Genomic DNA, 23,862 nt, shown 5'->3' with positions numbered 1-23,862 from the left:
GGAATCGTCCGTATGTCTGTTGGAGAGTTTTTCTGAGCGTCTCTCTCTCTCTCTCTGCCTCCCTGACAATCATTGTTTGTGGTTAGAATGGATACTTCAGAGTACCATTCAGAAATGTTCTCATAGAATAGATGTTTCGGTGGTTGTCAGTCTTCGCATCCCAGGTTGACATAATTTTGAGCTGCAGACTAGTAATTAGTATCTAAGATTTGCCCTTACTCTGTTGTGATCGATAGTCTCAGAGTTGAACCATTTCCACCCGTGTAGCCAATGCTCCACGTGGTATGGTTAGGAATTTCACAACCACTGCACCTTAGCTTACGCTGGAGTTTTTGTGGTCTGAAGAGGATTTCCTCAGCAGGGTTTTTTATTCGTAACAGTAGAAAAGGGCTGTTCCATGATGCAAGCTCATGTCTGTGCTCATGGGGGCGGGCCAATGACTTGGTTAAACTTTAAAGGGAATACAATTCTCTTTCATTAAAGGTTTAACATCACCTTACATCATTTCACAAATAGTTTAATCTTTACTTATTAATTTTATACAAGAATTAGATGCAAACCCCATAATTGAGAAATGTACATATTTCAGAGATCTAGTTATGTGTTTCCTGTCCTCTTTGAGGTCACCAAATGAAACACACTCTTCATACCCATCCCTTAAGTGTCCACGGACCATTCCCACCTACTCACAAGTGGACCTTTTGTATCAAATCCCCATTTGGGGATTTAGGAGTTCGCCATGTGAAATCCTTTGTTCTCTCTATGTGTCTCTCTTTCTGCATGACCAGGGGGAGAGAGTCACCTGCAGGAATTTCTGACCTGAGATAACATAACCTGGGTGCAGGAGAGAGAGAGAGAGAGCGGGGGATGCCACGATCTATACCCAGAAAGGGCCATGTCATGACAAGACCTTACAGTGCTATGCTTACAGTGCAATTTGAAAGTAAAAAATAGGTATTAGGTAAACAATAGATAAAGAATTTTAAAAAAGTAAAATGACTGGGAAAATAACAGTAGCGAGGCTATATACAGGTGGTACCGGTACAGAGTCAATGTGCGGGAGCACCGGTTAGTTTAGCTGGTGGGGGGAGTGGCGGGACACAATGCAAATAGTCCGGGTAGCCATTTGATTACCTGTTCAGGAGTCTTATGTCTTGGGGGTAAAAGTTGTTGAGAAGCCTTTTAGTCCTAGACTTCGCACTCCAGTACCGATTGCCATGCGGTAGCAGAGAGAACAGTCTACAACTTGGGCGGCTGGGGTCTTTGACAATTTTTAGGGCCTTCTTCTGACACTGCCTGGTGTAGAGGTCCTGGATGGCAGGCAGCTTAGTTCAGTTATGTACTGGGCCGTACGCACTATCCTCTGTAGTGCCTTGCGGTCGGAGGCCGAGCAGTTGCCATACCAGGCATTGATGCAACCAGTCAGGATGCTCTCGATGTTGCACCTGTTGAACCTTATGAGGTTCTGAGGACCCATGCTAAATCTTTTCAGTCTCCTTAGAGGGAATCAGTTTTGTCGTGCCCTCTTCATTTAGTAACCAAAAAATATATTTAATATTTGCTATTCTTCAAAGTAGCCACCCTTTGCCTTGATGACCGCTTTGCATATGGGGTTGTGGCTTCCAGATAGTTCTTTTTGGCAACACGTGAGCATATATGTCATTCATGTTCATCATGTTATTATAAGAACGTGTTAACTAGCCCAACAGTGGGATATGCATAGGCACTTAAAAGATACTCCTACACTTGTCTAAATCCTATTAAAGCTACAAAAGCGTCAGTTTCCAACCTTAACATATGTTGAAAATACAAGAGAATAGATTAACCGGAATTACATTTACTATCACGGGTGGCCAAAAATAACTATCTAAAAGCCATACCCCTGCTAAACCACACCTCCAGTCTTCTGATCTGACCCGGTAGATCATAGCTCACTAACCCAGCATCAACAACTCAATTTAAAGAAAAACAATGTTTTTTGTGTGTCAAAATAACCCAACGTGTGTTCTGTCCAATATTTACCCAAATTGGGTTGTTTTTAACCCAGCATTTTTTATTGTGTAGAATTTCTGCATCTCTCTTTCGCTCTGTCCCTATCTATCCCTCTCTCCATCATTCTCTCTTTCTCTCTCCGTCTCTTGTTCTCTCTCGCTCTCTCTACTACGCTAACACACTCATTATGTTGCGGCTTCCGTTTATAATAAAAGGTACTATGTTTGCTGTGAAGAGGTCACAGTAGCTGCTCCTTCTATTTAGACTGGGAGTTTAGCTGCTATTCACTTTCACAGTGTGTATCTATCTAGACTAGAACAACATCAGCATGCTCACCAGCCCCTAGCCTACAGGTAGGACATATATACCCTGAAAGGTAAAGAAAAACAAAAAAGACAATCCTTAATCTGTGAACATCAATCATGTTTCTATTATGTTACCACCTCACCCCTGCAGTCTTGTTAGTCTCTCTCCGCCACCACACATCTCTGGAATCCGCGTTGGCATTAATCATTCCATTTGGATGCTGTGTTTGTGTGTGCGCATGAGGTTATGACAGCTCATTGATGCCTCTGAGACCTCCAATGCACTGGGGGTCACTGTGTTTACGCAGCCTCTCCTCAACCCCATTAGTCTCTACTGCAGTCTCTCCAGCTACTCTTTGACTTGTTCCAATGTGTTCCTCCCTACAGTCTACATTGGCATTTCTACTTACTTTTATATGTTATTCTTGTGATGGTGTCTCTATTCAACATTCGATTCAGGAATGCATTCGAAGTCTCCGCAATCTGGAATACAAGAGGAGAGAAATAATCACCCAGAGACAGTCACATCAAAGCCAGTCACACACATCGCAAATTACTTCCATATTCCACAATCTTGACAGTGCATTACACAATGAACCAAAACGCACTAACAATATGACACCAAAATTCAAGTGCATTCGCTTTAGGGCCAAATCTTAACTTGAGGCAAGCATGCAGCAAATCTCCCCTTGACTTCAATGCATGATTTACTCGCATAATGCTAGTTGCACAAGTCCATCTCAAGGAAGGATAGGATAGGACCTTAAGGAAGCCTGACCACCAGAGAGAGACACTTTAAAGAGCCTGAACAACAGAAAAATACACTTTAAAGAGCCTGAACACCAGAGAGAGACACTTTAAAGAGCCTGAACACCAGAGAGATCCACTTTAAAGAGCCTGAACACCAGAGAGATCCACTTTAAAGAGCCTGAACACCAGAGAGAGCCACTTTAAAGAGCCTGAACACCAGAGAGAGCCACTTTAAAGAGCCTAAACACCAGAGAGAGCCACTCTAAAGAGCCTGAACACCAGAGAGAGCCACTTTAAAGAGCCTGAACACCAGAGAGAGCCACTTTAAAGAGCCTGAACACCAGAGAGCCACTGTAAAGAGACTGAACACCAGATAGAGCCACTTTAAAGAGCCTGAACACCAGAGAGAGCCACTTTAAAGAGCCTGAACACCAGAGAGAGCCACTTTAAAGAGCCTGAACACCAGAGAGAGACACTTTAAAGAGCCTGAACATCAGAGAGAGCCACTTTAAAGAGCCTGAACACCAGAGAGAGCCACTTTAAAGAGCCTGAACACCAGAGAGAGCCACTTTAAAGAGCCTGAACACCAGAGAGAGCCACTGTAAAGAGCCTGAACACCAGATAAAGCCACTGTAAAGAGCCTGAACACCAGAAAAAGCCACTCTAAAGAGCCTGATCTGCTTTTAGCTGTCCTGTAGCGCTTTTGTCTAAAGACTCAGGAGTTCAGAGCCGACGTGGAACACACTAATCAGTTAAAGATGCTCCACACGCTCCCTTAAATCCCCCTTAGTCCCGAGCCTCAGCCTCCTGTCCCATTCTCATCCTCACAACTCTGACTGTCAAGATGTCTCGGAGGCTAAGTGATTAAAAAGCAATGGATGTCCCTTGTCACTACTCTCTCTCTTTCTCAGATGTTTTGAACACTTTTAATGGAGAAATCACCTAGGGGGATGCAGACATGTTATTCTGCAAAATGTAATTAGGGAGTTCTCTCCAAATTGTGAAGTAAACTTAAAAGTAGCTACAGAGAGGAACTGTTCAACAAAATATGTCAATTTGACATCTAGAGAAGAAACATAGGTGACACTCACATCCTAGACAAACACTGTCTAGTCTAGTAGATATGGCTGAAGGTGACTCAAACTCCATTTAGTGTCCAACAGTCTCACTATGTCCTCCTCCATTGTGTGTCTGTTCCACAGGGGACCCCACACAGTTACATCCCCCCCATTGTCATTTCGAATAGCGGCTCAGGCCAATGATGCCCAAAGGAAGCCCTTACTTACTGGCAGTCTGAGTCACTGAAAGGGTAACATGGTGGGTGTGCAGGTGTTAATGGTCCCCTGGAAGCATGAGTCACAATACCGAGAAATAGGTTCCTGAAATAGTGAAGGACACCACTAATTACCTCACTTCCCATCTCTTCAGCGACTTTAACAATGAGACGGGACTGATCTGAGAGCCTGAGTTAAGCAAGCTACTTCAAGATGGCTGGAGTTTGGAGTCATTACCACTGAGGGCCAGGCTGAGGGACTAGAGAGGACGAGAGTGAAGTGTTGATTGATTTCATGATGAGTGGGAGGACGGGGGTGTGAAATGTGCTTAATCATATCCCTTTCAATGGCCTAGCTCTCTGTCTGTTATAGTGGTGGGAGTGTGTGTGGGGGTATACAATTGAACATGTAATTACATTTGGTGAGTGCTCAAAATTATAACTTTAGAACGTCTACCACTACATTGACCACTAAAATAACAGCAAAAGACAGCAAAAGCAAACACATATTCTATTCAGAAAATTGTAGCTCTTCTATCCCATCTCTGTAAGTGGTTAGCAGAGAGGGTCTCCATGTCCTCCTGTGTGACTGACAGACCGGGCCATTGACACAAGGGAGCTAATTACTGTAGCTAGCTGATTGGGTTGCATCTGAACTATGCAGTACTTCTGTAGCACGAAGAATACAAGAATTTCCACAGCCTTGAGCCAAGCCCAAGAAGCCCACATAACAAAGCTAGCGAGAGAGAGACAAAGCTATTTCACAACCTCACACCCCCCCCCCTGACATATACAGGGAACACAATGTTAAGCTCCCAGGATAACTAGTTCTCTAGTGGATCTATTTCAGGATAGAGAGCAGGGCAACCTTCTTAATAAAGGACCATTTGAATTCCGTCAAAAAAAGATTAGCATGTAGGAACGTAGCGCTAGCTAGCTAGCTAATACATACAGGGATAATCACACTGTCAAACTGGTATGATATACTGGTGGTGGGATGATATACTGTGACTCGATGCCAAGTTAATTAGCCTGCAAATAAATCCACGGGTGCCTATCACAACTTGGATTATATCACACTCTACTGCATGATAGTCCCCCCCCCCCCCAAAAAAAATGGCAATCATTCATACGAAGATTTTACATACAAATTCAAGCACGTTTGACACAGTGAGATCAAAGTTTGGAGTTGTGAGTGTCACACGCACCTTCATAAATATAGACACTATGACCAGTCCGTTGGGGCTCTTCGCTGCCTCTGTGTAGTTGGTATACAGCTCGTGGTTGTAGTGTATAAGTTGAACCTGGAGATGAAAAAAACAAATGTCAGGAATACAACAAAATCTCTCAAGTGACCTCGCACAAATAGACTGTAGAAAAGTCTGCTCTTGCGGAGCTGCTGTGTGCTGGCTTCTGGTCAAGCCCAGCACTAACGCACCTTTTTCCACATAATAAATTGTGCCGAGTCAGGTATGTCTTAGAGCCATGAAGTCTTTAGAATGTTTAAATCACCGTTTGATGTGATTTATTAGGATCCCCATTAGCTGACACGAACAGCGTCCAATGATGTGTCTGACTGTGTGTGTTTATTTCATGAAACCATCTCCAAATATATATTTTTAATCATTTATTTTACCTGAGCCTTTTTCCGTCGAAAATCTCATTCTGATCATGTGGGCATGTTGATACAAACGTTAACATATTTACGTACAAAGCCCTGATTGGCGGATAGGATCAGCTTTAGACTCTAGAGTCTACTCTGCTTACCTCTTTAAAGTAGGTGTACATGTAGACAAATAAAAGATAATTGGTCAGAATAATCTGATCACATTGTGATGTCATCCCACCTGAACAGGCTGCAATTCAAGGCATTTTATTTTTAAACCTCTTACAGAGTTATTTTGACCTCATGGTGTGGAAATATAATTTAAAAAAGCAAGAAATCACGTTTTGACTGCACTGCACCTTTAAACAAATGCCTTCACACCTACAATCTCTCCAGAGACTAGGGTTTGTTGGCTTCCACTGTTCAAGCCTTTTGAAGTTGTGTTCACTAAGATGTCAGTAAAGTTCTACACACACCTTTATGGTTCTACAGGTTCTTAATGATGTGTTTATGTGGGCGGTGTCTATGCACAACTAGCTCAACTTGTGACCTTGCGACAATAACAACTATTCAAAGAGCAGCCCACATTTTCTTTTACCAAGCAGACACACTTAGGATTCCTGGGAAATCAACAGGAACTGCGGAAAAAGTTCTCTCACAATATGGGGGAGTGGGGTAAATTGAGAGTTTCACATTTATCATCATTACATCAAGGGAAACTATTATTTCTAACAAAGATATCTACATTTATTTCAGGATTTTGTGTATCCCTGGAAATAACCAGAATTCATGTAAATATAACAGTTTTGAAAACATATGGTGGAAAAAGGGGGAGGCTTGCAAGCCGAAGAAACACCATCCCAACCGTGAAGCACGGGGGTGGCAGTGTCATGTTGTGGGGGTGCTTTGCTGCAGGAAGGACTTGTGCACTTCACAAAATAGATGGCATCATGAGGGAGGAAAAATGATGTGGATATATTGAAGCAACATCTCAAGACATCAGTCAGGAAGTTAAAGCTTGGTTGCAAATGGGTCTTCCAAATGGACAATGACCCCAGCATACTTCCAAAGTTGTGACAAAATGGCTTAAGGACAACAAAGTCAAGGTATTGGAGTGACCATCACAAAGCCCTGATCTCAATCCTATAGAAAAATTGTGGGCAGAACTGAAAAAGCATGTGCGAGCAAGGAGGCTCACAAACCTGACTCAGTTACAGCAGCTCTGTCAGAAGGAATGGGCCAAAATTCACCCAACTTATTGTGGGAAGCTTGTGGAAGGCTACCCGACACGTTTGACCCAAGTTAAACAATTTAAAGGCAACGCTACCAAATACTAATTGAGTGTATGTAAACTTCTGACCCACTGGGAATGTGATAAGAGCTGAAGTAAATCATTCTCTCTACTATTACTCTGACATTTCACATTCTTAAAATAAAGTGAGGATCCTAACTGACCTAAGACAGGGAATTTTTACTTGGATTAAATGTCAGGAATTGTGAAAAACTGAGTTTAAATGTTTTTGGTTAAGGTTTATGTAAACTTCCAACTTCAACTGTAAGTTCAAGAGTAAAAATGTGCTTAACAAGTCACATAATAAGATGCACGGACTCACTTTGTGTGCAATAATAGTGCTTAACATGATTTTTGAATGACTACCTCAGTCGAGCAGTGAATTTATAACACATATTCAACCACAAAGACCAGGGTGGTTTTCCAATGCCTTGCAAAGAAGTGCACCCATTGGTAGATGGGTAAAAATAAAAATAAAGCAGCATTTGGATATCCTTTGAGCATGGTGAAGTTATTAATTGCACTTTGGATGGTGCATCAATACACCCAGTCACTACAAAGATACAGGCATCCTTCCTAACTCAGTTGCTGGAGAGGAAGGAAACTGAGTTTAATGGCTGTGTTAGGAGAACACTGAGGATGGATCAACAACATTGTAGTTACTCCACAATACTAACCTAATTGACAGAGTGAAAAGGTGCAACCCTGTACATAATACAAATATTCCAAAACATGCATCCTGTTTGCATTAAGGCACTAAATTAAAACTGCAAAAAATGTGGGCAAAGAAATGTACTTTCTGTCCTGAATACAAAGCATTATGTTTGGAGCAAATCCAACACAACACATCACTGAGTACAGCTTTATATATTTTCAAGCATGGTGATGGCTGCATCATGTGATGGGTATGCTTATTATCGGCAAGTACTAAGGATTTTTCAAAGGTAAAAAATAAACAGAATAGAGCTAAGTACAGGCAAAATCCTAATGGAAAACCTGGTTCAGTCTACTTTCCAACAGACACTGGGAGACAAATTTCCTTTCAGCAGGACAAAAACCTAAAACACAAGGCCAAATCTACACTGGAGTTGCTTACCAAGATGATATTGAATGTTCCTGAGTAGCCTAGTTAGAGTTTTGCCTTAAATTGGCATGACAATCTATGGCAAGACCTGAAGATGGTTGTCTAACAATGACCAACAACCAATAATGTTGTAAAATAATGTTGTAAAAGAATAATGTGCAAATATTGTACAATCCAAGTCTCTTAGAGACTTACCCACAAAGACTCACAACTGTAACCTCTGCCAAATGTTATTATAACTCAGGGGTGTCAATACTTATGTAAATGAGATATTTGCAAACATTTCCAAAAACATGTTTTCACTTTGTCATTATTGGGTATCGTGTGTAGATGGGTGAGAGAAAACAATCAATTTAATCCATTTTGAATTCAATCTTTAACAACAAAATGTGGAATAAGTCAAGGGGTATGAATACTTTCTGAAGGTACTGTAAACCTCTGTTCAATATCACTCACCATTACATTTACTGAGCAGCTGCCTGGGACAGGGATGTTGTTTCTATGCGCCAATTAATAGGTATGTTTTCTGCATTTGACGCAACTAAACTGGTCCGCAAAATTCTTGATATGTTTATCAAGTTCAGACTCCATGTCATCAGATAAGACCTTGTGTTCCTCTGCTACTCATCACAGTCTCTCTTTATACAGATCAGACTCCATGTCATCAGATAAGACCTTGTGTTCCTCTGCTACTCATCACAGTCTCTCTTTATACAGATCAGACTCCATGTCATCAGATAAGACCTTGTGTTCCTCTGCTACTCATCACAGTCTCTCTTTATACAGATCAGACTCCATGTCATCAGATAAGACCTTGTGTTCCTCTGCTACTCATCACAGCCTCTCTTTATACAGATCAGACTCCATGTCATCAGATAAGACCTTGTGTTCCTCTGCTACTCATCACAGTCTCTCTTTATACAGATCAGACTCCATGTCATCAGATAAGACCTTGTGTTCCTCTGCCACTCATCACAGCCTCTCTTTATACAGATCAGACTCCATGTCATCAGATAAGACCTTGTGTTCCTCTGCCACTCATCACAGCCTCTCTTTATACAGATCAGACTCCATGTCATCAGATAAGACCTTGTGTTCCTCTGCTACTCATCACAGTCTCTCTTTATACAGATCAGACTCCATGTCATCAGATAAGACCTTGTGTTCCTCTGCCACTCATCACAGCCTCTCTTTATACAGATCAGACTCCATGTCATCAGATAAGACCTTGTGTTCCTCTGCCACTCATCACAGCCTCTCTTTATACAGATCAGACTCCATGTCATCAGATAAGACCTTGTGTTCCTCTGCTACTCATCACAGCCTCTCTTTATACAGATCAGACTCCATGTCATCAGATAAGACCTTGTGTTCCTCTGCCACTCATCACAGCCTCTCTTTATACAGATCAGACTCCATGTCATCAGATAAGACCTTGTGTTCCTCTGCTACTCATCACAGCCTCTCTTTATACAGATCAGACTCCATGTCATCAGATAAGACCTTGTGTTCCTCTGCTACTCATCACAGCCTCTCTTTATACAGATCAGACTCCATGTCATCAGATAAGACCTTGTGTTCCTCTGCTACTCTATCACAGCCTCTCTTTATACAGATCAGACTCCATGTCATCAGATGAGACCTTGTGTTCCTCTGCTACTCATCACAGCCTCTCTTTATACAGATCAGACTCCATGTCATCAGATAAGACCTTGTGTTCCTCTGCCACTCATCACAGCCTCTCTTTCAAACAGGTACATGTTTGTTTTCTGTACCTCTTCAGTGTCATTCAGTCTATTTGTTCATCCCTTGCTGCTGCTCCAATGGACGTCTTCCCTTCTCTCACTTCCTTGGCTGCTCTTTCAAGAACCTCAAGGGGGATGGACCCCTGCTTGTTTTACGTTTGTATACACAGGGCATAATGGTGTCTGCTCCATATCAATATCATATGCATGACATATTGCAAATATACTATGAATATTATGCATAACAAAATACAATATAATCATCATTTGTATGGGGTATGCTGGCCATTGGCTCATCTTACCTCAAGGCAAACATTTTGACCATATCAACCCACACAGCTACAAAGATAGACTTTCATGCTAGGTTTGGGTTTGTTTATTGTAGCTTATAGGAGACCCCAACTGATGTTTAAAACAATCTTAAAAGTATCTCCGTTGACACCTATAACACAATACATGCATTTGACTTTGTGAAATTTGATCTTTGGACCGAACTTGCTTACCACTTCTTCCATGTGGTTTGTTCCTTCACATGATCTCTTCCTAAATATTTGGTCACAAGATTCAATTTGTGTATGGTTTCCTAGAAACAAGGGGTAGCTCAATTAACCCTGGCCCACTATCTCCTACTGTTACTTCACATATTTACCACCTCCCTTGAACATTGCAGAAAGATGTGGAAAATATGCTGTTCATTTGCAGAGAAACAAAGTGTATTCAGAAATGTATTCTGCCTCAAACATTCTCCATGACCTCTCCTCAGTCTTTCTTGAGTTAGCAGTATTGTTGCTGGACCGTGAGTCTGTGTAATCTTTAAAAGGTTTAGAATTTCTTTTACCACAGATACACTACATGGCCCAAAATATGTGGACACCTGCTCATCGAAAATCTCATTCCAAAATCATGGGCATTAATATGGAGTTGGTACCCCTTTTCTGCTAAAACAGCACTCCAATCTTCTGGGAAGGATTTCCAAAAGATGTTGGAACATTGCTGCGAGGACTTGCTTCCATTCAGTCACAAGAATATTTGTGAGGTCAGACACTGATGTTGGGTGATTAGGCCTGGCTCGCAGTCGGCGTTCCAATTCATCCCAAAGGTGTTTGATGGGGCTGAGGTCAAGGCTCTGTGCAGGCCAGTCATGTTCTTCCACACCGATCTCGACAAACCATTTCTGTATGGACCTCACTTTGTGCACAGGGAAAGTGTCATGCTGAAACAAGAAAGGGCCTTCCCCAAACTCTTGCCACAAAGTTGGAAGCACAGAATTGTCTAGAATGTCATTCTATGCTGGAAAGTTAAGATTTCTCTTCACTGGAACTAAGGGGCCTAGACCAAACCATGAAAAACAGCCCCAAACCATTATTCCTCCTCCACCAATGACGGCGAGCTTCACACCACTCCAGCCAATGCTTGGCATTATACATGGTGGTCTTTGGCCATGTAAACCCATTTCATGAAGCTCCTGACAAACCGTTCTTGTGCTGACGTGGCTTCCAGAGGCAGTTTGGGTAGTGAGTTTTGCAACTGAGGACAGACGATTTTTGCACGCTACGTGCTTTAGCACTCCGTGGTCCCGTTCGGTGAGCTTATGTGGTCTACCACTTCGCGGCTGAGCCGATGTTGCTTCTAGGCGTTTCCACTATACAATTACAGTAGGTATTTACAACAGAAATTTGACGAACTGACTTGTTGGAAAGGTGGCATCCTATGACGGTGCCACGCTGTGCTCGATTTTATACACTGGTCAGCAACGGGTGTGGCTGAAATAGACAAATCCACTTATTTGAAGTGGTGTCGACCTACTTTCCTATATATAGTGTACCTTTAAAAAAAGGTATGGGCTCAGGAAAACCAGTCAGTATCTGGTGTGACCACAATTTGCCCCATGAAGCGCGACATATCTCCTTTGCATAGAGTTGATCAGGCAGTTGATTGTGACCTGTGGACGGGTGTTCCACTCCCCTTCAATGGCTGTGTGAAGTTGCTGGATATTGTCCACACACTTTAGTATTTTTGTGACTTGTTTCAGGAAACGAGACGTATGTCACCTGTCACTACTTGGAACGTAAACTTAAAAATAAAAAAATGCCTTCTGGAACATGTGAACTTTCATGTGCCATATTAACAAACTTGTATGCCATCTGTAAATAAGAATACAATTGTTAAATTACAAGCCTAGTTGGTTAACCCACAGAAAAAGGCAGCCACCTTCTTGCTAGCCATGATTGGCTGAGATAATGAGTGGGCTGGACATGCCAAAAGATGAGTTCGGATTGGTCTGCCATGTAGCGTGCTTCTGTCTATAAAATGTGCTGGTCAGTATGTGTAGGAAATCCTTTCTAACACCGCTTTAAAAAAAAAGATCAAGTAGTAGAACTGCATGAGTGTTGCTCTCCACTTTCTGGAGGACCGAGCTTTGAAATCAGTGCAATTAGAGTATGATAGCTGAGGAGATTTGATTTGATTGCAAATATGCAGACAAAAAGAGAACATAGAAGGTTGTAGTATAAAACACCTGTCTCTGGATTACATATTCAAACTAAGAGCAGCCGTAGCATCCCTGAGAGAGAGGGAGAAGAGTCCATCCATGTTTACATGTAAGAGAGTCGAGCTAGCTACATTTTCAGATTTTACACATTTCTAGTTTAGTCAGAAAGTCTCTTTCATTTCAAGTTAAAGTGTACTGCTAGCTAGCTAGCTAATGTTACGTGTATGATCTGTGTAGTAATATTATTCATATCTCAGAGCCATTTGTATTGCTAGTCATTACCTACTGTTAGCTAGCTAACATTGAACCTGGTTGGTTAGCTACCTGCAAATTCAGGCAGGGTAGTACCGATATGAGTTTGAATTATGGTTCATTGTTTAGCTAGCTAGATGTCTAAACAAAAGACTCCACTATGCAAGTAACCATTTCAATAGAATGTTCATGATGTCACTGCGACAACTGTCAATAGAAGTAGCTGGTAAATTCGCTCTGGCTATCTACTCCGATTTCAGAGCACTCTCATCTGTGTGCCAGAGTGTAAAATAAATGACGAATTTGTGAATTCTCAACACCCATTAAATATGGCTGGTGTCAGTAAACCTTGGCAAAAAATGCATGATTAAATTGTTGCCAGCAGCACAGTTGCAGTCATCAACACTCTGGATAACATAGAAACAGCCTAACCAGCTCTGCTACGGCGAGTAAAATGGTCAGAGTGAGCTGTTCTCTCATTTGTGTCTGGGAGTAGCATGCAAGCTAGCCAACGTTAGCCAGTTATCTTGGGTGCTTGACTGCTGTTGTCAGGACAAAACGCTCGGATCAACCCTACTCCTCGGTCAGAGTGTCCAGTGTGCGCTCTGAATGCTCCGAGAGTGAAACGCTCTGAATTTACAAACGGACAATCTGACAATGTTCTGAGTTTACGAAGCTCCTTGATATGTCACACCTGTCAGGTGGATGGACTATCTTCGCAAATGAGAAACACTCACTAACAGGGGCGTAAAACAAATTTGTGAGAAATCAGTTTGTGTGTATTGAACATTTGAGATATTTTATTTCAGCTCATGAAACCTAGACCCAACACTTTACATGTTGCGTTTATATTTTTGTTCCGTATAATCTTAACTACTGTTTTTGTCACGCCCTGACCTTAGAGAGATGTTTTATTTCTCTATTTGGTTAGGTCAGGGTGTGATTCGGGATGGGCATTCTCTGTTCTCTATTTCTTTGTGTTTGGCCGAGTGTGGTTTCCCAATCAGAGGCAGCTGTCCTTCATTGTCTCTGATTGGGGATCATACTTAGGCAGCCCTTTAACCCTCCTTCAGTGTGAGATCTTGTCTTTGTTTGAGTGCATGTAGTTTGCACGACGAAGCGTTTCGTTCGTTGTATTGGTTATTGTTTTTTTCTAGGTGGAACATTTAAATAAAAGAATGTACGACTACCACGCTGCACCTTGGTCTCCTTCCAACGACAAACGTTACAAATTCATAAATCCTACCTTGATTAAATTCAAAAGTTGACATCTCTACACGTCTTTCTCCATCTGTCTTCTCTGACATGTTGGGAGGCAGCAATAGAAACACATTGTCGAAGGATAGTAATTATACAGAACTCTAACGGGGAACTGCAGAGCGACAGCTCGTCTATAAAGGTAATCAAGGCCTGGGGAAGTGATTAGGTGGCATGTTGAGAGAGAGCGAGACAGAGAGGCTCCCCAACCCCCCCAGAATGAGATTGGGGTAAAGTTTAAATGGCGAGATGCGAAGGCCTGGGTGAACTATAGAGGACTTACAGTGGCAAGAAAAAGTATGTGAACCCTTTGGTAATTACCTGGATTCCCACAGAAATTGGTCATAAAATGTGATCTGATCTTCATCTAGGTCACAACAACAGACAAACACAGTCTGCTTAAACTAACACACAAACAATTATACGTTTTCATGTCTTTATTGAACACATCGTGTAAATATTCACAGTGCAGGGTGGGAAAAGTATGTGAACCCTTGGATTTAATAACTGGTTTACCCTCCTTTGGCAGCAGTAACCTCAACCAAACATTTTCTGTAGTTGCAGATCAGACCTGCACAACGGTCAGGAGGAATTTTGGACCATTCCTCTTTACAAGACTGTTTCAGTTCAGTAATATTCTTGGTATGTCTGGTGTGAAGCGCTGACAAGGTCATGCCACAGCATCTCAATCGGATTGGGGTCAGGCTCTGACTGGGCCACTCCAAAAGGCCTATTTTCATCTGTTGAAGCCATTCTGTTGTTGATTTACTTCTGTGTTTCGGGTCATTCTCCTGTTGCATCACCCAACTTCTGTTGAGCTTCAATTGGAGGACAGAGCCTTACAATCTCCTGCAAAATGTCTTGATAAACTTGGGAATTCATTTTTCCATTGATGATAGTAAGCTGCCCAGGCCGTGAGGCAGCAAAACAGCCAAAACCATGACGCTCCCTCCACCATACTTTACAGTTGGGATGAGGTTTTGATGTTGGTGTGCTGTGTCTTTTTTTCTCCACATAGTGTTGTGTATTCCTTTCAAACAACTCAACTTTAGTTAAATCTGTCCACAGAATATTTTGCCAGTAGCGCTGTGGAACATTCAGGTTCTCTTTTGCGAACTTCAGATGTGCAGCAATGTTTTATTTTTGACAGCAGTGGCTTCTTACGTGGTGTCCTCCCTCAAACACCATTCTTGGCGCATCGTAGACTCGTTAACAGAGATGTTAGAATGTTCTAGAGATTTCTTTAAGTCTTTAGATGACACTCTAGGATTCTTCTGAACCTTATTGAGCATTCTGAGCTGTGCTCTTGCAGTCAACTTTGCAGGATAGCAACCGTGCTGAACTTTCCCCATTTATAGACAATTTGTCTTACCGTGGATTGATGAACATCAAGGCTTTTATAGATACTTTTGTAACCCTTTCCAGCTTTACGAATGTCAACAATTCTTAATCTTAGGTCTTCTGAGATCTCTTTTGTTCCAGGTATGGTTCACATCAGGCAATGCTTTTGTGAATAGCAAACTCAAATTTTGTTTGTTTTTTATAGGGCAGGGCAGCTCTAACCAACATCTCCAATCTCGTGTCATTGATTGGTCTCCGGTTTAGCCTTGTCACACCCTGATCTGTTTCACCTGTCCTTGTGATTGTCTCCACCCCCTCCAAGTGTCGGTTGTTTTGCCCAGTGTATTTATCCCTGTGTTTCCTGTCTCTCTGTGCCAGTTTGTCTTGTATGTTCCAAGTCAACCAGCTCTTTTTCCTGTACCTCTGCCTTTGCTTTCCTCCTTTTTCTAGTCCTCACGATTTTGACTCTTGCTTGTCCTGGACTCTGTACCCGCCTGCCTGCCTTGACCCTGAGCCTGTCTGCCACTCTGTACCCCCTGGACTCTGAACTGGTTTTGACCTTTTGCCTGTCCACAACCATTCTCTTGCCTACCCCTTTTTGGATAATTAAACATCTTAAACTCCAATCATCTGCCTCCCGTGTCTGCATCTGGGTCTCGCCTTGTGTCATGATAAACTGACTCTTTACTCCAATTAGCTTTTGGAGAAGTAATTAGCCTAGGGGTTCACATACATTTTCCAACCTATACTGTGAATGAAGAATGCTGTATTCAATATAGACAAGAAAATACAATAATTTGTGTGTTATATAATAAGCAGACTGTGTTTGTCTATTGCTGCAACTTAGATGAAGATCAGATCCAATATTATGACCAATTGATGCAGAAATCCAGGTAATTCCAAAGGGTTGACATAGTTTTTCTTGCCACTGTACATAACAGAGACTGCCAAGAGAAACACATGGACAGTAGTAATGACAGGGAATAAGAGATATAGAGTAAAAGAAGATAGAAACAGAACAAGGTAAAAGAGCAACATAACAACCATGACTTTACACACACACACGCACACAGAAACAGAACGTTGTGAAGTTCTGGTCAACAGCCTTTACTTTCCTCCTCTAACCCCACAGGACTGACGGTGTTCTGCCTGTTGGCTGTTATCATGAGGGCTGAGAGGAGAGAGAGAGTGGGTGGAAAGAAAGAAAGTGTGTGTGTGAGGGGGTGTGTGAGAGTAATGTCTGAGAGAGAGAGAGAGAGAGAGAGAGAGAGAGAGAAGAGAGAGAGAGAGAGCAATGGCTGAGAGAGAGAAGTACTGTAGACTACTTTATCACTGACCTCAACCCAGAGTCTCTCAGAGCGTTCAGACAGCCCACTGCCACCCCTATCAGACCACAGCAAAATCACAGCCTACTTGAACAGAGCAATACTCAATCATGAGGCATCAAAGCCAAAGGAACTGAGTAACATTAAGAAATGCTATAGATGGAAGGAATGCAGGTGGGAAAATGACCAAAAAACAATTATGCAACAACAAATTCAATCCCTTTTAGACAATTTCCTGGGTAAAACGTTCCACTGTAATAGTGAAGGTGTAAACTTGGCAGTAGAAAGTCTTAACAGTATATTTGACCTCTCAGCTTCCTAATCAAATCTCAAATCTCAAATAGAAAACCGATGACAAATGGTTTGATGAAGAGTGCAAAAATCTAAGAAAGAAATTGAGAAACCGGTCCAACCAAAAACATAGAGACCCGGAAAACCTGAGTCTACGCCTTCACTATGGTGAATACACTACGGAAAAAGAAGGAACAGCATGTCAGAAATCAGCTCAATGTAATTGAAGAATCCATAGACTCTAACCACTTCTGGGAAAATTGGAAAACACTAAACAAACAACACAAAGAATTATCTATCCAAAATGGAGATGTATGGGTAAACCCCTTCTCCAATGTTTTTGGCTCTATAACAAAGAATAAAGAGCAAAAACATATACATGATCAAATACAAATCTTAGAATCAACTATTAAAGACTACCTGAACCCACATGATTCTCCAATTAACTTGAATGAGCAACAGGACAAAATAAAACCCCTCCAACCCAAAAAGACACGCGGTGTTGAAGGTATCCTTAATGAAATTATCAAATATACAGACAACAAATTCCAATTGGCTATACTAGGGCACTGCGTTCATCCACCTCTGGCCTGCTCGCCTCCCTACCACTGAGGAAGTACAGTTCCCGCTCAGCCCAGTCAAAACTGTTCGCTGCTCTGGCCCCCCAATGGTGGAACAAACTCCCTCACGAAGCCAGGACAGCGGAGTCAATCACCACCTTCCGGAGACACCTGAAACCCCACCTCTTCAAGGAATACCTAGGATAGGATAAGTAATCCTTCTCACCCCCCCCCTCTCCCTTAATGATTTAGATGCACTATTGTAAAGTGGCTGTTCCACTGGATGTCAGAAGGTGAATTCACCAATTTGTAAGTCGCTCTGGATAAGAGCGTCTGCTAAATGACTTAAATGTAAATGTAAATGTACTAAAACTTTTTAACATCATCCCTGGCTCTGGCATCTTCCCCAATATTTGGAACCAAGGACTGATCACCCCAATCCACAAAAGTGGAGACACATTTGACCCCAATAACTACCGTGGGATATGCATCAACAGCAACCTCTGCATTATCATTAACAGCAGACTTGTACATTTCCTCAATGGAAACAATGTACTGAGAAAATTTCAAATTGGCTTTTTACCAAATGACCATACAGCAGACCATGTATTCACCCTGCACACCCTAATTGACAACCAAACAAACAAAAACAAAAAGGCAAAGTCTTCTCATGCTTTGTTGATTTCAAAAAAACCTTTGACTCAATTTGGCATGAGGGTCTGCTATACAAATGGATGGAAAGTGATGTTGGGGGTAAAACATACGACATTAGAAAATCCATGTACACAAACAACAAGTGTGCGGTTAAAATTGGCAAAAAACATACACATTTCTTCCCACAGGGCCGTGGGGTGAGACAGGGATGCAGCTTAAGCCCCACCCTCTTCAAAAAAGTATTTAGTCAGCCACCAATTGTTCAAGTTCTCCCACTTAAAAAGATGAGAGAGGCCTGTAATTTTCATCATAGGTACACTTCAACTATGACAGACAAAATTAGGACAAAATGACAAAATGACAAAATGAGGAAACAAAATCCAGAAAATCACATTGTAGGATTTTTAATGAATTTATTTGCAAATTATGGTGGAAAATAAGTATTTGGTCAATAACAAAAGTTTATCTCAATACTTTGTTATATACCCTTCGTTGGCAATGACTTCACAAGGTTTTCACACACTGTTGCTTGTATTTTGGCCCATTCCTCCATGCAGATCTCCCCTAGAGCAGTGATGTTTTGGGGCTGTTGCTGGGCAACACGGACTTTCAACTCTCTCCAAAGATTTTCTATGGGGTTGAGATCTGGAGACTGGCTAGGCCACTCCAGAATCTTGAAATGCTTCTTACGAAGCCACTCCGTTCCCCGGGCGGTGTGTTTGGGATCATTGTCACGTTTCATCTTCAATGTCCTTGCTGATGGAAGGTGGTTTTCACTCAAAATCTCATGATACATGGCCCCATTCATTCTTTCCTTTACACGGATAGTCGTCCTGGTCCCTATGCAGAAAAACAGCCCCAAAACATGATGTTTCAACCCCCATGCTTCACAGTAGGTATGGTGTTCTTTGGATGCAACTCAGCATTCTTTGTCCTCCAAACACGACGAGTTGAGTTTTTACCAAAAAGTTCTATTTTGGATTTACCTGACCATATGACATTCTCAAAATCTTCATCTGGATCATCCAAATGCTCTCTAGCAAACTTCAGACGGGCCTGGACATGTACTGGCTTAAGCAGGGGGACACGTCTGGCACTGCAGGATTTGAGTCCCTGGCGGCGTAGTGTGTTACTGATGGTAGGCTTTGTTACTTTGGTCCCAGCTCTCTGCAGGTCATTCACTAGGTCCCCCCGTGTGGTTCTGGGATTTTTGCTCACCGTTCTTGTGATCATTTTGACCCCACGGGGTGAGATCTTGCGTGGAGCCCCAGATCGAGGGAGAATATCAGTGGTCTTGTATGTCTTCCATTTCCTAATAATTGCTCCCACAGTTTATTTCTTCAAACCAAGCTCCTTAACTATTGCAGATTCAGTCTTCCCAGCCTGGTGCAGGTCTACAATTTTGTTTCTGGTGTCCTTTGACAGCTCTTTGGTCTTGGCCATAGTGGAGTTTGGAGTGTGACTGTTTGAGGTTGTGGATAGGTGTCTTTTATACTGATAACAAGTTCAAACAGGTGCCATTAATACAGGTAACGAGTGGAAGACAGAGGAGCCTCTTAAAGTAGAAGTTACAGGTCTGTGAGAGCCAGAAATCTTGCTTGTTTGTAGGTGACCAAATACTTATTTTCCACATTAATTTGCAAATAAATTCATAAAAAATCCTACAATGTGATTTTCTGGATTTTGTCCTAATTTTGTCTGTCATAGTTGAAGTGTACCTATGATGAAAATTACAGGCCTCTCTCATCTTTTTAAGTGGGAGAACTTGAAAATTGGTGGCTGACTAAATACTTTTTTGCCCTACTGTATCAACGAATTCGTGCGGGCACTAGAAAATTCTGCAGCACAATGCCTCACCCTACTAGAATCTGAAGTCAAATGTCTGCTGTTTGCTGATGATCTGGTGCTTCTGTCACCAAGCAAGGAGGGCCTACAGCAGCACCTAGATATTCTGCACAGATTCCAAAATAATGGTGTTCCAAAAAAGATCCACTCGCCAGGACCACAAATATAAATTCCATCTAGACACCATTGCCCTAGAGCACACAAAAAAACGATACATACCTCAGCCTAAACATCAGTTTCACAGGTAACTTCCACAAAGCTGTTTAAGATCTGAGAGACAAGGCAAGAAGGACATTCTATGCTATCAAAAGGAACATAAAATTCAACATACCAATTAGGATCTGGATAAAAATACTTGAACCAGTCATAGAGCCCATTGCCCTTCATGGTTGTGAGGTCTGGGGTCCGCACAGCAACCAAGATTTCACAAAATGGGAGAAAAACCAAATTGAGACTCTGCATGCAGAATTCTGCAAAAATATCCTCCATGTACAACATAGAACAACAAATAATGCATGCAGAGCAGAACTAATGATCAAAATCCAGAAAAGAGCCAATAAATTCTACCACCACCTAAAAGGAAGCGATTCCCAAACCTTCCATAACAAAGCCATCACCTACAGAGAGATGAACCCGGAGAAGAGTCCCCTAAGCAAGCTGGTCCACACCCCACAGAGCCTTAGGAGAGCAACACAGTTAGACCCAAGCTAATCATGAGAAAACAAAAAGTTAATTACTTGACACATTGGAAAGAATTAACAAAAAAACAGAGCAAACTAGAATGCTATTTGGCCCTAAACAGAGATTACACAGTGGCAGAATACCTGACCACCGAGACTGACCCAAACTTAAGGACATCTTTGACTATGTACAGACTCAGTGAGCATAGCCTTGCTATTGAGAGAGGCCAGACATGGCTCTCAAGAGAAGACAGGCTATGTGCACACTGCCCACAAAATGAGGTGGAAACTGAGCTGCACTTCCTAACCTCCTGCCCAATGTATGACCATATTAGATACACACATTTCCCTCAGATTACACAGATCCACAAAGAATTTGAAAACATACCCAATTTTGATAAACTCCCATATCTACTGATTCTCCCCCTCCCTCCTCTGGAAATGACTCTCCCCCTCCCTCTTCATCCTCCTTTGGAACTGACTCTCCCCCCTCCTTTGGAACTGACTCTCCCCCCTCCATCCCTCTCTCCCTCCCATCCCTCTTCATCATTCTCTGGAACTGACTCTCCCTCCTCCTCTGGAAATGACTCTCCCCCTCCTTCCCTCCCTCCCTCTCTCCCCCTCCCTCTCCCCCCCCCCCCTCCTCTGGAAATGACTCCCTCCCTCCCTCTCTCTCCCCTCCCTCTTCCTCTGGAAATAACTCCCTCCCTCCCCCCTCCCTCCTCCTCTGGAAAACCCTCCCTCCCTCCCTCCCTCCCTCCCTCCCTCCCTCCCTCCCTCCCTCCCTCCCTCCCACAAGATGTTCTCTCTCTCTCTCTCACTCAGTGCATGCTGGGAGTATTTTGTAGTTGAGAGGCCGTGTGGAGGGCTCTGTCCTTACTTATTTTCTTGATTCTTCCTTGATCTTTTCTTTCAATTTGTATTTTCTATGGTGTAAAGTTAACACACTATTATTTTAACGGTACTCACTGTTTTTTTTTTCAAAGATAGGGAGGAAGAGGACAGAGTTTTATTTTCCTGGGGTTTGAATGGTGTGGTGTGCACGATAACTTCGCAGCCTAGTACGGAGGAGACACTGTCTTTATGGCATGGATTCAGGTGTGTTCCTGAGAATGGAGTTAAATTGGAGGATGTTCTGCTTGCGGTCGGCAAACAGGTAGCAGCTGAATTTAAACACTATCAGTCAAACCTTTTAGCACTCATTCAAGGGTTTTTCTTTATTTTTTACGATTTTCTACATTGTAGAATAATAGTGAAGACATCAAAACTATGAAATAACACATATGGAATCATGTAGTAACCAAAAAAGTGTTAAACAAATCAAAATATATTTCATATTTAAGATACTTCAAGTAGCCAGCCACCCTTGTGCAACTTCTGGCACGTGTTTACTGTCAACAGTGAGACTGTACTCACTTTAAGTTACAGCTTTACCAGTGGCCATTTAGGCTACTGGCTTTTTGATCATAATGTATCCTTACAGTACCATATGCATCCCCTAACATTTTAACAGGAACATAGCTGTTCTATCATTCAGCCTACAATAGCAACCAATGTGTGGTCTTCAATGTAGTCCTACATTCTATGAGAATTTTGGAGAAAAAAAACATGCAGGGCTTGACATGAACCTGTCTTGCACAGTTTGTTTTGTTTCAGTTGCATTGAAAGTGGTTAATATTGTGTCCATTCGATCACAATTCCCACAATAAACGGAAACTAAGTGAGAAAATTCCAGGAAGTTGAGTGAAGATCAATCTCGTGCTTCTCTGCACAGGCTGATATTTCTGGGCATGGGCAGAGGAGAAACATTGGTTGGGGGGGGGTCAACTGGGTGGGTGCAACTGAATATTAGGAAGGTGTTCTTAATGTTTTGTACACTCAGTGTAGAGCCCCTCACATACACCTTTAGCCTACAAGCTGATGTTATACTGTCAACACTTTGTGTCAGGCTGTTTCTTATCACCCTACTGAGTCTAGGTCTCCGACACCTTGCAAGTGAGGTGGAAAATTAAAGTGCAAGAGCTTATAGCGAAATGCGAGAAACCAGATTTGTCCTAACACCTGGAATATCTTAGCATGTATTAAGTCCAAGGTGTTTCATTTCCGGAGTGACTGTGAGGGCGCTCTACGGAAACAGAGTAGAACAGCACATTCATAATAGTAGCCCAGAGGTGTGTGGGGCTTTTTACAGATAGGATCTGAGAGCGGTAGACCTCCCCCCAAAAAAACCAACACCAGTCAAACCTACGCCATTTTCCCGAAACAAATGCATACATTTGGAGAGTTAATGCCTGTAAATGCAATAAATCTCTCATCCCTCTATTCAGCTCGACCCCTCCTCTCTCCCACAGAAGGTTTTGCTTTTTAAGTTGGATTATTTTCTCACTTTGTTCTCATTTCAAGGACGCACGCACAACATTCTTTCCATTTCCACTTTGAAGCCTGCTGTTGGAGCTTGAAGTCATAGCTTTTGGTTTCAGGAGGGATGGGCGGGTGGGGGTGGGGGTTAGGGGGGTGGGGGTTAGGGGTAGCTTGTGGGTGGGGGTGGGGTGGTTAGGGGTAGCTTGGGGGTGGGGTTAGGGGTAGCTTGTGGGTGGGGTGGGGGGTTAGGGGTAGCTTGTGGGGGGGGGGGGGTTAGGGGTAGCTTGTGGGTGGGGGTTAGGGGTAGCTTGTGGTTGGGGGGTGGGGGTTAGGGGTAGCTTGTGGGTGGGGGTTAGGGGTAGCTTGTGGGTGGGGGTTAGGGGTAGCTTGTGGGTGGGGGTGGGGGTTAGGGGTAGCTTGTGGGTGGGGGTTAGGGGTAGCTTGTGGGTGGGGGGTTAGGGGTAGCTTGTGGGTGGGGGGTTAGGGGTAGCTTGTGGGTGGGGGTGGGGGGTTAGGGGTAGCTTGTGGGTGGGGGGTTAGGGGTAGCTTGTGGGTGGGGAGTTAGGGGTAGCTTGTGGGTGGGGGTGGGTGGGGGTTAGTGGTAGCTTTTGGGTGGGGATGGGTGGGAGATAGGGGTAGCTTGTGAGGGAGGGGTGGGGGTTAGGGGTAGCTTGTGGGTGGGGGTGGGTGGGGGTTAGGGGTAGCTTGTGGGGGGGGGTGTATGTAATTGGTGTCTTTGTGGATAGCAAGCGAGCAACT

General features: G+C 42.8%; 1 protein-coding gene across 3 annotated transcripts in view; it reads right to left on the bottom strand.

Moving 5' to 3' along the window:
* LOC135503770 (carbonic anhydrase-related protein 10-like) overlaps positions 1-23,862 on the bottom strand; it is a 374,242-nt gene that overhangs the window by 13,103 nt on the left and 337,277 nt on the right. For all 3 annotated transcript variants that reach the window (XM_064921913.1, XM_064921915.1, XM_064921914.1), the window contains 2 exons: positions 5,529-5,624; positions 2,708-2,780 (listed from right to left, as the gene is read on the bottom strand). In XM_064921913.1, the coding sequence (XP_064777985.1) occupies positions 2,708-2,780; positions 5,529-5,624 (169 nt within the window). The remainder of the gene's footprint in view (positions 1-2,707; positions 2,781-5,528; positions 5,625-23,862) is intronic.

This window comes from Oncorhynchus masou, chromosome 18 (assembly GCF_036934945.1).
Source record: "Oncorhynchus masou masou isolate Uvic2021 chromosome 18, UVic_Omas_1.1, whole genome shotgun sequence".
Classification (NCBI taxonomy): domain Eukaryota; kingdom Metazoa; phylum Chordata; class Actinopteri; order Salmoniformes; family Salmonidae; genus Oncorhynchus; species Oncorhynchus masou.
Note: the sequence above shows the minus strand (reverse complement) of the source record. Positions and strands in the feature narration are given on the sequence as shown.